Genomic DNA, 17,252 nt, shown 5'->3' on the forward strand with positions numbered 1-17,252 from the left:
AATCTGTATTCCTTTTGGGAATTTCTACAAATTCAGACATTTGTAATGTTAATATCATAGTTTGTTGTTCACAATTGTTTGTGTCTAATGCTAGAAACATTGCTCCTCTATCCTCTCCAGGACCCCGATGTGGTGACTGTTTCCTTGCCTGTGGAATATGGCCCCCTCCCTGAAGAGGAGGAGCGGGTACCCATGCGCCCTGAGGACCCCACGGCCTCCCCCCTGCTGGTGTCCACTCTGATGCCTGACGGTGTGGGCCCCGCACCGCCACCGTCAGCCCCCAAGCCCACCGAGGAGAACCGAAGAGTTGAACAACCCCTCCTCCTTACCAACCAGCTCCCCGAAACATGCAAGCCCCAGGCGATGGCTCAACAACCCCTGCCCCATCCCCAGACATTCACCATGACCACAGCCACCTCCAAGGCACCTCCCCCCATCTCCACCCAGCAACCTAACCCAGACGGTGGCCACGTCAATCTGGCCTTCACCCAGGGCCACCCTGGGGATAAGGAGGGTCGCAATGGGAAACCCACCAACCTGTGGAACCCCACTTACGGCTCCTGGTTCCTCCAGCTGCAACAGCAGAAGAAGCAGCAGCATCAGCAACAACCGCAGCAACAACAACAGCTGCAGCAAAAGCAGGAAAGAGTAGGCAGTGGAGGTGGGGGAGTTGGAGGTGGGAGGGTGCCAGGCGAGGGGCAGGAGCACAAGGGACGGACTGTGGCCGAGGCGGTGGGGGCCCTGAGTCTCCAGCAGCACAAGCAGCAGTTCCAGCCACCATACCCCTTCCATCCACAGCAGCAACAGCAGATGCAGCTCTTACATCACCAGCAGCAGCAACAGCAGGGGTTCTGCAGGCCGCTTTTGCCACCTCCGCCACCACCCCAGGCTACCTCCTTGGGTACCAGTGATCCTACCCCTTCCCCGCTCCTGTTAGATTCCGCCGCCCTACCCCCGGTCCCTCTATTTAGACTTCGCAGATTCCCCTGCGGGAACATCGGCTATGGCTACCAGGAGCAAGGGTTACCCCTAGAGGCAGCCCACCACCACCAGAATCCTGTCTCTGTCAACCCCCCTCCTCCACCGCCCCCTCCCCCGCCACCCGTGGCCCTCCAGAGAGGAGTGGCGGGGACCCAGCTGTCGCTGAGCCACTCGACGACGTCCAAAGCCGAGGACAGCCTCCCTCTGCTGGTCACCATGGGGACGGTGCAGGACCCGAGGCTGCCACGGATGGAGGGCCACAATGCCACAGTGCTTTAGCCCCTCCAACCCCAACCTCCACCTTGGAGACTGTGTGTACAGACAGATAGGCATACAGCCAGACTTGATGATACACCGTGCAACACTGTGTCAGGACACCTTACGACCAGCCCTCCCGTCAGGACACCTTGGTTTCATCCACCGATTGGATCAAGCTATTGCATTGAGTCAAAAATATTTAATCCCAATGAGATAAAATGGCTGTGGAAATTACAATGGGGTGTTAAAGCACGTTGGAGAGCTGCAAAGGACCACTAAGAAGAAAAGCTTATGGGTTGTTGGCTAGGAAAACAGGAACAATGTACATGTTGCAGCACTGGCTAATGTTCAGTAGACAATTGTGGCAGGACGGTTAGATGTTTCCATTCGGTTGAACTTGCTAATTTCTTTGCAATGTGTTCACGAGCCGACCGCTCATCTTCTCTGTCGATGTCAACGTAGCCTTTCACATGGAGTCATGCTGGAAACACACAAACAGAACATACAAACACATAACTAAGAACCACACACATCTGCTAGATGTCTAACTGACTGTAGCATTAGCTAACTTCTTCTCTAGCTGTCATTCATTGCGGGTTATCTATTTCATTGGCAATTAAGGCCTTGGCAGTTGATTCATCAATCAGAAACAATTTTCCCAAAATATGGTGACAGCCGGACACTGGATTCCTGAGTTGTGTGGGTTTTTTTTTACAATGAAGAAAAAATGTGTTTGTTGATGCTTGCTTGCCTGCTTGTTTATTTATTTATTTGTCTATTTATTATTTGGGAGCTCTATAAATTATTAATACACCAACGTTTTCCAAATTAGTTTGACATACTGTACATGGGTTAGCTATTTGACTTTTTTTTTGCACTAATCTTTGTCCAATGTCGACCTAATTGAATTAATATAAACCCTTGGGAACAATGACCAATGCACTGAATGGTATTTCAGACAGTTGGAATCAGTACTCATGGTGGTGAAGGTTGCTATGGTATGAGGGTGGAAGTGAAAGGGAATTGTTGGGGGAGTGTAACAGTGCCATGAGTATGTGAGTGGCTGTCTTTACAATTTAAGGTGTGTGATTAGGTGTGTGAGCGAGAGGGAGGTAAAGAAAGACGGACATAATTATTTTTCTTAGAAGGGCAATACTATGGAGCTTACTGTACACTGATCTTAAATGTTTATTCAGGCAAGTTCACCTTCCATTTCTCGTTAAATATGTTTTATATGTATATAATATGGCCCTCTATGGAAAGACAGAAATTACTGTTCCATGGATTCTTATATGTGGCAATTCATTTAAATGAAAGTGGTGGTGTCCATATACTTTTGTATATAAAGTACCAATCAAAGGTTTTTCTTTATTTTTGCTATTTCCTACATTGTAGAATAATGGTGAAGACATCAAAAATATGAAACAACACATATGGAATCATGTAGTAACCAAAAATGTGTTAAACAAATCTAAATGTATTTTATATTTGAGATTCTTCAAAGTAGCCAACCTTTGCCTTGATGGCAGCTTTGCACACTCTTGGCATTCACTCAGTCAGCTTCACCTGGAATGCTTTTCCAACAGTCTGGAAGGAGTTCCCACATATGATGAGCACTTATTGGCTGCTTTTCTTTCACTCTGCGGTCCAACTACTCTCAAACCATCTCAACTGGTTTGAGGTTGGGTGATTGTGGAAGCCAGGTCATCTGATGCAGCACTCCATCACTCTCGTTCTTAGTCAAATAGCCCTTATACAGCCTGTAGGTGTGTTGGGTCACTGATACTGAGATGTGTCTGTTACTTGATCTGTGTGAAGCATTTAATTGGGCTGCAATGACTGAGGCTCGTCTGAGGCTGGTAATGACCTTATTCTTGTCACGCCCTGACCTTAGTTATCTTTGTTTTCTTTATTATTTTGGTTAGGTCAGGGTGGGACAAGGGTGGTCTGTTTTGTTTTTGTATTGTCTAGGGGTTTATACGTTTATGGTTGTCTGGATTGGTTCCCAATCAGAGGCAGCTGTTTATCTTTGTCTCTGATTGGGAACCATATTTAGGTAGCCATATTCATTGGGTGTTTTGTGGGTTATTGTCTATGTGTAGTTGCTTATTTCAGCACTCGTTTTATCATAGCTTCACGTTCGTTTGTTTTTGGTAGTTGGTTTAGTGTTCTCCGTTAATAAAATAAGAATTTATCCAAATCGCGCTGCGCCTTGGTCTCCTCACTATGACGAACGTGACAGAATACCCCACCAAACAAGGACCAAGCAGCATGAAAAGGAGGAACAGCAGCATTTAATGGGGAGATGGACCTGATTTAATGAGGAAATATTGGATAGGGCAGGACCCTGGACACAGCTGGGGGAGTATCGCCTTTCTGAGGAGGAAAGAGAGGCAGCGAAAGCGGAACGGCGATACTATGAGGAGAAATACCAGACAATAGAGGAACGGCGATGATATAAAGGTACACGGCTAGCACGGAAGCCCGAGAGGCAGCCCCAATATTTTTCTTTGTGGGGGGGCACACGAGGAGATTGCATGAGTCAGGTGGCAGACCTGAGCCAACTCCTCGTGCTTACCATGGGGAGCGTGTAACTGGTCAGGCACGGTGTTATGCAGAGATGCGCAAGGTGTCTCCAGTGCGCTATTCTAGCCTGGCGCGCTCTATTCCAGCTACTCGCATTTGCCGGGCTAGAATGGGCATCCAGCCAGGACGTATCGAGCCAGCTCTATGTTCTGGATCTCCAATGTGTCTCCACGGTTCAGTGTATCCTGTGCCCCCTCCCCGCACTCGCCCTGAGGTGTGTGTCCCCAGCCATGTACCACCAGTGTCGACACCACGCACCAGGCCTATAGTGCGCCTCCACAGTCCAGTACGCCCTGTTCCTGCTCCTCGCACTCGTCCTGAGGTGCGTGTCCCCAGCCCGGTACCACCAGTGCCGGCATCACGCACCAGGCCTACAGTGCACCTTGGCAGTCCAGAGCATCTGACGACAGTACCCATTCCGGAGCGTCCGGCGACAGTACCCAGTCCGGAGCGTCCGGCGACGGGCCACAGTCCGGAACCTCCAACGACGGGCCACAGTCCGGAGCCTCCAACGACGGGCCACAGTCCGGAACCTCCAACGACGGGCCACAGTCCGGAACCTCCAACGACGGGCCACAGTCCGGAACCTCCAACGACGGGCCACAGTCCGGAACCTCCAATGACGGGCCAAAGTCCGGAACCTACAACGACGGACCACAGCCCAGGGTCTACAGCGACGGTCCCCAGCCCGGGTACTCCAGCGAAGGTCCCCAGTCCGGGGTCGCCAGCGATGATCCGCAGTAATGAGCCTCCGGCGATGATCCACGGGTCAGTGCTACAAGGGCGAAGAGCTCAATGTAAAGGGGGGCAGCGTCCAGAGCCAGAGCCACCACCAAAGTTAGATGCCCACCCAGACCCTCCCATATATGTTTAGGTTTGCGGCCGGGAGTCCGCTCCTTTGGGGGGCGGGGGTTCCTGTCACGCCCTGACCTTAGTTAACTTTGTTTTCTTTATTATTTTGGTTAGGTCAGTGTGTGACACGGGTGGTTTGTTTAGATTTTGTATTGTCTAGGGGTTTTTGTATATCTAGGGGTTTATATGTCTATGGTTGCCTGGATTGTTTCTCAATCAGAGGCAGCTGTTTATCGTTGTCTCTGATTGGGGACCATATTTAGGTAGCCATATTCATTGGGTATTTTGTGGGTTATTGTCAATGTGTAGTTGCCTGTGTCAGCACTCGGTTTATCATAGCGTCACGTTCGCTTTGTTATTTTTGTTTGTTTGTTTAGTGTTCTTCGTTAATAAAAGAAGAATGTATTCAAATCACGCTGCGCCTTGGTCTCCTCACTATGACGAGCGTGACAATTCTCTGCATTAGAGGTAACTCTGGATCTTCCTTTTCTATGGCGGTCCTCATGAGAGCCAGTTTCATCACAGCGACTGCACTTGAACAAACTTTCAAAGTTCTTGACTGTATTAAAGTAATGATGGTCTGTTGTTTCTCTTTACTTATTTGAGCTGTTCTTGCCATAATATGGACTTGGTCTTTTGCCAAATATGGCTATTTTTTTTATTTGAGCTTTATTTTACTAGGCAAGTCAGTTAAGAACAAATTCTTATTTTCAATGACGGCCTGGGAACAGTGGGTTAAGTTCCTGTTCAAGGGCAGAACGACAGATTTTGCACCTTGTCAGCTCGGGGATTTGAACTTACAACCTTTCGGTTAGTAGTCCAATGCTCTAACCACTAGGCTACCCTGCCGCCCCTATCGTCTGTATACCACCCCTACCTTGTCACAACATAATTGATTGGCTCAGATACATTAAGAATGAAATAAATTCCACGAATTAACTTTTAACAAAGCACACCTGTTAATTGAAATACATTCCATGTGACTACCTAATGAAGGTGGTTGAGAGAATGCCAAGAGTGTGCAAAGCTGTCATCAGGGCAGAGGGTGGTTACTTTAAAGAATCTAAAATGTAAAATATATTGTGATTTGTTTAACATTTTTTGGTTACTACATGATTCCATGTGTTATTTCATATTTTTGTAGAATAATAGAAAAATACAATAGAAAAATAAAGAAAAACCCTTGAATAAGTAGGTATTCTAAAACTTTTGACTTGTACTGCATATACAAAAGTATGTGGACACCTCTTCAAATTAGTGGATTCAGCCATTTCTGTTGGAATCATGATTCTGTGCTTCCAACTTTGTGGCAACATTTTGGGGAAGGCCCTATTCTGTTTCCGCATGACAATGCCCCCCATGCACAAAGCGAGGTCCATACAGAAATGTTTTGGCGAGATCAGTGTGGAAGAACTTGACTGGCCTGCACAGAGCCCTTTCCTCAACCCCATCGAAAACCTTTGGGATGAATTGGAACGCCGACTGCAAGCCAGGCCTAATCTCCCAACATCAGTTTCCGACCTCACTAATGTTCTTGTGGCTGAATGGAAGCAAGTCCAAGCAGCAACATTCCAACATCTTTTGGAAAGGCTTCCCAAAAGAGTGGAGGCTGTTAACGCAGCAAAAGGGGGACCAAATTCATATTAATGCCAATCATTTAGGAATGAGATGTTAGAGAACCAGGTGCCCACATACTTTTGGTCATGTAGTGTATACTGGACAATATTGAATAGGTTTTTACCCACAAAATGTTATTTTGAAGAAATATATGTTCATAAATCTGCATCATTTTTGTATTTGAATTCGAGTGTTGTAGAATCTAAAGTATTCTGATTGAAAAGTTTGAACCAAAATTACTTGTGGTCCACTTCAACCGTGTACACATTTACATTCAATGTGCATAGTGTCAACACTTTCAATGCAATCTGCTTTTATACATTAAAGACACATGTTTTATGTGATCATTACTTCATTATAATGTGCAATCGAATCAACTTTCATGTACGTAAGTCTCAAATGGGTACATGAAGATGAGTGCTAGCCTATGCTCAGCTAAGAGGAAGGTGATTTGAGTGTATCCAGGAAGTGCCAATGTGTCAGTTGTTTGCCTGTCTGCTTGAATATGTTGTGTAAACCCTTTGCTTGTACGCTCTTTCATCAAGCCTTACAAGCTGTTATAGACATGTAGTGAAGACATTTGATAATTTGACATAAACTGACTTATACCGGCTGTATTTCTGCCAAAGATGGCAAAATAAGTACATGAAATGACACTGAGAATCGATAGAACATTGCTCGAAGATTCCCAAAAACTATAACATTCAAAATGATTGAATTTTTCTTTTAAGGTGCTCTCTGGCTTATGACAGAGGGTTCATGTAACATGTTGCACACTTTTGCCGATCAGCTGTGTGTTCACATTATATGCGGTTTCTTTGCAGCAGCACATGTCTCCATTGCTCCATGTAAAAAACATTTGAACTGCAGCTGTAAAATGTTGTAATTATAAAGTATTGTACTATGGCTCTAGTAAACCCTGTAAGTTGCCCTACAGATGACATCTGCCAAAACTGAATAAATTACTATATAATGACTATTGCTTGGCTGCTACCATACTTGACTCACTCAAACATACAGCTCATTTCAAACTTGATTTGCAGTATTTTACACATTAACAGTCAGATAAATATTTGTTTAGTCCCTATGGCGAATGCAAAACACAGCAACTAGACTCCCTCCACAGGTGAATTAGGACTTCCTACACAATATTGTTAGAGGCCTTTAATTGGTCAGACTTAATTAGATCATTTTCATAATTACATATTTCTTGGGGAAGTCACGCATCTCCCAAATTCACATACAGTATTTTTCATGGAGCCCGATAGAGTTAGAGTGTAACGTAATCGCTGGGAGTCAGGAAGCAGGTGCAGAAGGCACATTTATAAATAATAATAGGTAGATAAACAAAACATGAAGCGTACTGAACGAGACAAAACCAACTGCCTGATGACTGAGGATAAATAAAGGGAGAGTAATCAAGGTGACAGTCAGATAAATATTGGTCATGAGGTCCAGGTGTGAATAATGATAGGGAGCAGGTTTGACTAATGATGGTGCTAGGACCGGTGGTTAGTAGACCGGCGACGTTTGAGCGCCAGAGAAGGCGAGTGGGATTAAGCATGACAGAGGTAGTAACCCTACTTCTAGTTTTCACTATGAAGTAGTGTGCAGTAGTTGAATCAACAAAGAAAGTGAAAAAAATACACTTAATATAAAACTGGTGGAATTTGGCCCGATACGAGAACTGTTGAGCCCCATTTTGTAATCAAACAAAAACGTCAACAGACAGTCCGCCCACATGGGAGGTTTGGTGGAGCCAAGAAACGAGCAGTGAAATTAGAATATGATCTTTATAGGTTTTTGGATTTTAGAAAGACCCTTTTTGCCACTATTCCATTCATTTTATGCACACACACACACACACACACACACATATACATACACACACACACACACAATTACCAAAATATACACATTGGACATGACCAGAAATGAAAACAAAATTGTTTTTTGCGCATACACACATAATGGCTTTTATAAGAAACAGCTTCCAAGTGCTTTCCGATTATGTATCGTCTATGAAGACATAGAACCCAACAGTATCAAATAACACTGTTACAGAAGTGACCGTTATAGAAGAGACGGCGATGACTTTTGAAGAAATGACTTATGGCAATTACTGCAACAGAAAAGTCACAGCAATGACCATAACAAAGCTAGGTGGTATGAAAGCTAATTCAACTTTTCCTGTCTGCAGTCAGTTCTATCTCCAAACCTCAAGTGAATATCTCAGGCAATCGTGGTTCTGCATGCAAAAGCGTTTCAATTGCAAGGGGACCAACCAGGCATATCAATGGTACATCACATTGGCCATTCAGCACCAGCACCTGGGCTACTGTTGCGATCTACCTTTTTAATTGGGTGGAACATGAAGGTTTTTGTTAAATAAGGTCTCTCTTTTTTTCTCCATGTATACAATCAATATCTTTGTTGCCTTCTGACTTGGCAAGACTAAACTTTACCTGCATAGAACTTTGGAATGCTTCTTCGTCTACAGTGGCTTGTGAAAGTATTCACCCCTTTGGCATTTTTCCTATTTTGCTGCGTTACAACTTGGAATTAAAATTGATTTTTGTGGGGTTTGTATCATTTGATTTACACAACATGTCTACCACTTTGAAGATGCAAAATATTTTTGTGGGTGAAACAAACAAGACCAAAATAAAACAGAAAACTTGAGTGTGCACAACAATTCCCCCAAAGTCAATACTTTGTATAACCACCTTTTGCCGAATTGCAGCTGCAAGTCTCCTGGGGGTTGTCTCTATAAGCTTAGCACATCTAGCCACTGAGATTTTTTGCCCATTCATCAAGGCAAAACTGCTTCAAATGAAATCAAATTTTATTTGTCACATACACATGGTTAGCAGATGTCAATGTGAGTGTAGCGAAATATTAGTTCCGAAACTAGAAGCACAGAAGTAATCTAACCTAACAATTTCACAACAACTACCTTATACACACAAGTGTAAAGGGATGTAGAATATGTACATAAAGATATATGAATAAGTGATGGTACAGAATGGCATAGGCAACATGCAGTAGATGGTATCGAGTACAGTATATACATATGAGATGAGTATGTAAACAAAGTGGCATAGTTTGAAGTGGCTAGTGATACATGTATTACATAAAGATGCAGTAGATGATATAGAGTACAGTATGTACGTATACATATGAGATAAATAATGTAAGGTATGTAAACATTATATTAAGTGGCGTTGTTTAAAGTGGCTAGTGATTTTTCCATTATTAAAGTGGCTGGAGTTGAGTCAGTATGTTGGCAGCAGCCACTCAATGTTAGTGGTGGCCTTGAGATAGAAGCTGTTTTTCAGTCTCTCGGTCCCTGCTTTGATGCACCTGTACTGACCTCGCCTTCTGGATGATAGCGGGGTGAACAGGCAGTGGCTCGGGTAGTTGTTGTCCTTGATTATCTTTTTGGCCTTCCTGTGACATCGGGTGTGTAAATGTCCTGAAGGGCAGGTAGTTTGCAGCCTGTGATGCGTTGTGCAGACCTCACTACCCTCTGGAGAGCCTTACAGTTATGGGCGGAGCAGTTGCCGTACTAGGCGGCGATACAGCCCGACAGCATGTTCCCGATTGTGCATCTGTAAAAGTTTGTGAGTGCTTTTGGTGACAAGCCGAATTTCTTCAGCCTCCTTCTTTCCTCTCCACTACTGTCCCGTCGATGTGGAATGTTGGGTGCTCCCTCTGCTGTTTCTTGAAGTCCACGATCATCTCCTTTGTTTCGTTGACATTGAGTGTGACGTTATTTTCCTGACACCACACTCCGAGCGCCCTCACCTCCTCCCCGTAGGCCGTCTCATCGTTGTTGGTAATCAAGCATACCACTGTAGTGTTGTCTGTAAACTTGATGATTGAGTTGGAGGCGTGCAAGGCCACCCAGTCAAGGGTGAACAGGGAGTACAGGAGAGGGCTCAGAACACACCCTTTTGGGGCCCCAGTGTTGAGGATCAGCGGAGGGGAGATGTTGTTACCTACACTCACCACCTGGGGGCGGCCCGTCAGGAAGTCCAGTACCCAGTTGAACAGAGCTTGATGACGAGTTTGGAGGGTACTATGGTGTTAAATGCTGAGCTGTAGTCGATGAATAGCATTCTCACATAGGTATTCCTCTTGTCCAGATGAGTTAGGGCAGTGTGCAGTGTGCTTGCGATTGCGTCGTTGGTGAACCTATTGGGGTGGTAAGCATATTGGAGTGGGTCTAGGCCCTAGACTCTAGGGTGTCAGGTAGGATGGAGGTGATATGTTCCTTGACTAGTCTCTCAAAGCAGTAGTCGTTTAGCTCAGTTACCTTAGCTTTCTTGGGAACAGGAACAATGATGGCCCTCTTGAAGCATGTGGGAACAGCAGACTGGGATAAGCATTGATTGAATATGTCCGTAAACACACCAGCCAGCTGGTCTGCACATGCTCTGAGGACATGGCTAGGGATGCCGTCTGGGCCTGCTGCCTTGCGAGGGTTAACACGTTTAAATGTTTTACTCACGTCGGCTGCAGTGAAGGAGAGTCCGCAGGTTTTGGTAGCGGGTTGTGTCAGTGGCACTGTACTGTCCTCAAAGTGAACAGAAGTTGTTTAGTCTGTCTGAGAGCAAGACATCCTGGTCCGCAACGTGGCTGGTTTTCTTTTTGTAATCCGTGATTGACTGTAGAACCTGCCAGATACCTCTTGTATCTGAGCCGTTGAATTGCATCTCTACTTTGTCTCTATACTTATGCTTAACTTGTTTGATTGCTTACCGAGGGAATAGCTACACTGTTTGTATTCGGTCATGTTTCCGGTCAACTTGCCCTGGTTAAAAGCAGTGGTTCGAGCTTTCAGTTTCGCGCAAATGCTGCCATCAATCCACGGTTTCTGGTTTGGGAATGTTTTAATAGTTGCTGTGGGTACGACATCGCCGATGCACTTGCTAATAAACTCGCTCACCGAATCAGCGTATTCATCAATGTTGTTGTTTGACGCAATGCGGAACATATCCAAATCCACGTGATCGAAGCAATCTTAAAGCGTGGAATCAGATTGGTCGGACCAGCGTTAAACAGACCTGAGCACGGGAGCTTCCTGTTATAGTTTCTGTCTATAGGCTGGAAGCAACAAAATGGAGTTGTGGTCAGCTTTTCCGAATGGAGGGTGGAGGAGGGCCTTATATGCGTCGCGGAAGTTAGGATAACAATGATCCAGGGTTTTACCAGCTCTGGTAGCACAATCGATATGCTGATAGTATTTAGGGATTCTTGTTTTCAGATTAGCCTTGTTAAAATCCCCAGCTACAATGAATGCAGCCTCTGGATATGTCGTTTCCAGTTTACATAGAGTCAAATAAAGTTAGTTCAGGGCCATCAATGTGTCTGCTTGGGGGGGAATATATGCGGCTGTGATTATAATTGAAGAGAATTCTCTTGGTAGATAATGCGGTCGACATCTGACTGTGAGGAATTCTTAGTCAGGTGAACAGAAGGACTTGAGTTCCTGTATTTTGTTATGATCACACCACGTTGTCACGCCCTGGGTGTGACATGGGTGATGTATGTGTTTTTTGTACTGTCTAGGGGTTTTGTATGTTTATGGGGTTGTTTACCATCTAGGTGTTTATGTATGTCTATGGTTGCCTAGATTGGTTCTCAATTAGAGGTAGCTGTTTATCATTGTCTCTGATTGGGCACCATATTTAGGCAGCCATCTCCTTTGGGAATTTTGTGGGTTATTGTCTATGTCTCGTTGCCTGTACAAGTATTCGGTTCGGTTTATTGTTTTTGTATAGTTTGTTAAGTGTTCTTCGTCTTCATTAAAAGGTATGTATTCATATCACGCTGCGCCTTGGTCTCCTCCATTCAACGAACGTGACACACGTCTCAATAATCATAAGGCATACCCCCCGCCCATCTTCTTACCAGAAAGATGCTTGTTTCTGTCGGCACAATGCGTGAAGAAACTAGCTGGCAGTACCGACTCCGATAGCGTGTCTCGAGTGAGACATGTTTCTGTGATATAAAGAACGTTAGTCTTCGGAGCCTGACCAGAACACCGCTTTGTATGACCCTTTTACGGCGTTGTTGTTTTGGTTCGGCAACTGGGATCCGATCCATTGTCCTGGGTGGTCCGCTTCGGGAAAGTCGTATTCCTGGTCGTAATGATGGTGAGTTGACGTTGCTCTTATATCCAGTAGTTCCTCCCGACTGTATGTTATAAAACCTAAGATTACCTGGGGTACCAATGTAAGAAATAACATGTAAAAATAACAAGATACTGCATAGTTTCCTAGGAACGCGAAGCGAGGCGGCCATCTCTGTCGGCGCCGGAAGCTTCAGCTCCTTCAATTTGTGTGGCGGACGTGATCAGTGTGGCGGACGTGTAGTTGCCTACTCTTACCACCTGGAGATGGCCCGTCAGGAAGTCCAGGATCCAGTTGCAGAGGGAGGTGTTTAGTCTCAGAGTCCTTAGCTTAGTGATGAGTTTCATGGGCATTATGGTGTTGAATGCTAAGCTGTAGTCGATGAACAGCATTCTCACATAGGTGTTCCTTTTGTACAGGTGACAAAGGGCGGTGTGGCGTGCGATTGAGATTGCATCATCTGTGGATCTGTTGGGGCGGTATGCGAATTGGAGTGGGTCCGGGGTGTCCAAGAGGATGCTTTTGAAGGGAGCCATGTCCAGCCTTTCAAGCACTTCATGGCTACCGGTGTGAGTGCCACGGGGCGTGCTTCTGCACCTGCATTGTTTGCTGTTTGGGGTTTTAGGCTGGGTTTCTGCACAGCACTTTGAGATATCAGCTGATGTAAGAGGGGCTGTATTTGTAAATTGAATTTGATTAATCATTTAGGCAGGTTACCTTCGCTTCCTTGGGCACAGGGACTATGGTGGTCTGCTTGAAACATGTAGATATTACAGACTCTGTCAGGGAGAGGTTGAAAATGTCAGTGAAGACACTTGACAGTTGGTCCGCGCATGCTTTGAGTACATGTCCTGGTAATCCATCTGGCCCAGCGGCTCTGTGAATGTTAACCTGTTTAAGGTTGTCCACATCGGCTACCGAGAGCGTTATCACACAGTTATCCAGAACAGCTGATGCTCTAGAATAATCTTAATAGTAGGTCATCAGTTTTATTTTCTAACGATTGCACGTTAGCAAGGAGAATGGAAGGCATTGGGAGTTTACTCGCTCGTCTCTGGATTCTCAGAAGGATCCCAGATCTGCGTCCCCTTTTCCCGTATCTTTTCTTCACACACAAGGCGTGGACCTGAGCCGGTTCCATTGAAAGCAGGCTGCCGTGAGTAAATGCTTTTCTTATGTCCAGAAGTTATTTTCGGTCATAAGAGACGGTAGCAGCAACATTATGTAGATAATATGTAAAAAAATAACTTACGCAAAAAAAACATTTGGCCGAATAATACTGTTGCTTCTTATCACTATTGATTTGACCCCTGACAGGATTAGGAAGAAAGCTGAAAAGCGTTAGGAAATAGGAGGAGAAATGCGGAGATGGGGAATGTGGAGAAGAGTGGTAATAAGAAAATTGCCACCTGTTGAAGGGAATCTTCCGGCTCTGCTCCTTCTGGGCGGCAATGGCCTTCGACGTGCTGAAGCTGCGTCAGATTCCTGAATGAATACACGTGTGTGTGTGAATACACATAGGCACATATTCACACATTTAGTACACACAAACAAGTACACAAACATTTACAAAAAGACACGCACGCACGCACACATTAAGGGTACAAAAATAATTGTGACAAAGAAAACTGCATTGCATTTTCTGTCATTAAAATGCTATCTACGCATGTTCCTCAATTATATAACCATTGATTGAGTTTATTCAGCATTGTATGAAGCAAATAAATTAGGAGCAACCTAGGCCAAAAGTCACCAGTGAAACCACAGTTGAGATGCAAGGAGGAAAGCTCTGAAAGACAATCCATAGAGCGATGGATCCTGTGGAATTATATATATATATATATATAATAGGACTTACCGAGGGTGGAGAGTGCACCGGAGGAGGGGGGGTCCACAGCGGAGCGGAGGCAACCAGAGGCAAGTGACGGGGGACATGGTGGTGAGGACGATGGAGTGGCATCTGGGGAGGGGTGCTCCATGGCGACAGAGAGGCCACCGGAGGCAGGGCAGTGGGAAGATGTCAGTGCAGTGGGGGGCGAGTTACAAGTGGATCGGGAATTCAATGAGGCCTTTGGGGAGAAGGGCTACCATTTTGTGCACTTAAATGTCCGAAGCCTACAACCGAAGATCGATGAGATACGCCTGTTGGTTTGCAAATCAGAGGTGGGTGTCTTATGTTTTACAGAGACATGGTTGGATTCATCTGTTTGTGACTCAGAAATTGAGTTAAGTAATTACTCTGTTGTCAGGAAGGATCAGAACGGTGGGGGGATATGTGCGTTTGTAAGATCAGACATTGTTTTTAACGTCAGATCAGATTTAAACGCTGATCTGGAGATTGTCTGGCTGGATATCTGCCTTCCCAAAACCAAGCCGATTTTGTTGGGGGTGTGTTATAGGCCGCCCAAGCAGAATGCACTCTATGAAGGTCTTGAAATTGTGTTGTCAAACCGTAATGATTCGCTGTTGATGGAAATCATTTTGTTAGGGGATTCCAATACTGATGTCCACAAAAGGAATAGCCCAACCCACAATGTATTTGTTCACTTTTTTAGATCACCTGCTCTGACCCAAATTATAAAAGATCACACCAGGATATGTGAAACAGTGCAAAGTACAATTGACTTAGTATTGGTGTCTGATAAATCAAAAATATCGCAGTGGAGTACTAGTCTATGGAATCAGTGATCATTTTATCACATTTTGCACAAGGAGGATTTTTCAATATATATTTAAGTGTCACAAAACCATTAGAATCAGAGGACTCAAAAAATACTATGTAGAAAAGTTTAGGGAGGAAGTGGGTAAAATTGACTGGTCACCTGTGCTAGATAGTGTAGGGGTAGACAGTGCCTGGGAAGCCTTTACATGTAGATTCCTTGATGTGGTGATTGTGATGGCTCCCATTAGATGGGTCAGGGTAAAGCAGAGATCTAGCCCTTGGTTTAATGATGAGATTATAGAATCTATCCAAGCAAGGAATAAGGCATTTAAGAACTCTCAAGAGCAGCATGATTTTGTCCTATATAAACATCACATAAATGAAGCACACAGCAGGATGGATGAAAAGAAAGAGGGGTTACTTTGCTGAGAAAATAATTGAGAACAAAAATGACCCTAAAAAGCTTTGGAAATCATTTAAGGAACTAGACTGCAGTAGTACTACCAAAAACAAACGAAACAGTATTGGACTGAACATCAAAGGGGAGATGGTATATGAAAAGGCAGAGGTTGCCAATGAATTCAACTCTTTTTTTAAACTTCTGTTGTCAGCAAGCTGCTTAGCAAGCTGCCCACCAGTTCTGGTTTCTATGGTAGCAACCAAGTCAAGAAAATAAATCAAATCAAATTTGATTTGTCACATACACATGGTTAGCAGATGTTAATGCGAGTGTAGCGAAGTGCTTGTGCTTCTAGTTCCGACAATGCAGTAATAACCAACAAGTAATCTAACTAACAGTTCCAAAACTACTACTCTTATACACAGTGTAAGGGGATAAAGAATATGTACATAAGGATACATGAATGAGTGATGGTACAGAGCAACATAGGCAAGATACAGTAGATGGTATCGAGTACAGTATATACATATGAGATGAGTATGTAAACAAAGTGGCATAGTTAAAGTGGCTAGTGATACATGTATTACATAAGGATGCAGTCGATGATATAGAGTACAGTATATGCGCATGCATATGAGATGAATAATGTAGGGTAAGTAACATTATATAAGGTAGCATTGTTTAAAGTGGCTAGTGATATATTTACATCATTTCCCATCAAATCCCATTATTAAAGTGGCTGGAGTTGAGTCAGTGTCAGTGTCAGTGTGTTGGCAGCAGCCACTCAATGTTAGTGGTGGCTGTTTAACAGTCTGATGGCCTTGAGAAAGAAGCTGTTTTTCAGTCTCTCGGTCCCAGCTTTGATGCCTGTACTGTGGTCCTTCTGTAGCTCAGTTGGTAGAGCATGGCGCTTGGCGCTGTGGTCCTTCTGTAGCTCAGTTGGTAGAGCATGGCGCTTGTAACGCCAGGGTAGTGGGTTCGATCCCGGGACCACCCATATGTAGAATGTATGCACACATGACTGTAAGTCGCTTTGGATAAAAGCGTCTGCTAAATGGCATATATTATTATTATTATTATATATATTATATTATTATATATTACTGACCTTGCCTTCTGGATGATAGCAGGGTGAACAGGCAGTGGCTCTGGTGGTTGATGTCCTTGATTATCTTTATGGCCTTCCTGTAACATCGGGTGGTGTAGGTGTCCTGGAGGGCAGGTAGTTTGCCCCCGGTGATGCGTTGTGCAGACCTCACTACCCTCTGGAGAGCCTTACGGTTGAGGGCAGAGCAGTTGCCGTACCAGGCGGTGATACAGCCCACCAGGATGCTCTCGATTGTGCATCTGTAGAAGTTTGTGAGTGCTTTTGGTGACAAGCCAAATTTCTTCAGCCTCCTGAGGTTGAAGAGGCGCTGCTGCGCCTTCTTCACGATGCTGTCTGTGTGAGTGGACCAATTCAGATTGTCTGTGATGTGTATGCCGAGGAACTTAAAACTTGCTACCCTCTCCACTACTGTTCCATCGATGTGGATAGGGGGGTGTTCCCTCTGCTGTTTCCTGAAGTCCACAATCATCTCCTTAGTTTTGTTGATGTGGAGTGTGAGGTTATTTTTCCTGACACCACACTCCGAGGGCTCTCACCTCCTCCCTGTAGGCCGTCTCGTCATTGTTGGTAATCAAGCATACCACTGTTGTGTCGTCCGCAAACTTGATGATTGAGTTGGACGCGTGCGTGGCCATGCAGTCGTGGGTGAAC

At 44.8% G+C, this 17,252-nt stretch overlaps 1 protein-coding gene across 1 annotated transcript in view; it reads left to right on the forward strand.

The window, feature by feature from the left end:
- The window catches only part of alk (ALK receptor tyrosine kinase), a 738,611-nt gene extending 731,336 nt beyond the window's left edge, over positions 1–7,275 (forward strand). Inside the window, exon 29 of the mRNA XM_052470437.1 lies at positions 121–7,275. Within this exon, the coding sequence (XP_052326397.1) occupies positions 121–1,260 (1,140 nt within the window). The 3' untranslated portion in view covers positions 1,261–7,275. The remainder of the gene's footprint in view (positions 1–120) is intronic.
- Positions 7,276–17,252: the final 9,977 nt, after the last annotated feature.

Source organism: Oncorhynchus keta, chromosome 2 (genome assembly GCF_023373465.1).
Source record: "Oncorhynchus keta strain PuntledgeMale-10-30-2019 chromosome 2, Oket_V2, whole genome shotgun sequence".
Classification (NCBI taxonomy): domain Eukaryota; kingdom Metazoa; phylum Chordata; class Actinopteri; order Salmoniformes; family Salmonidae; genus Oncorhynchus; species Oncorhynchus keta.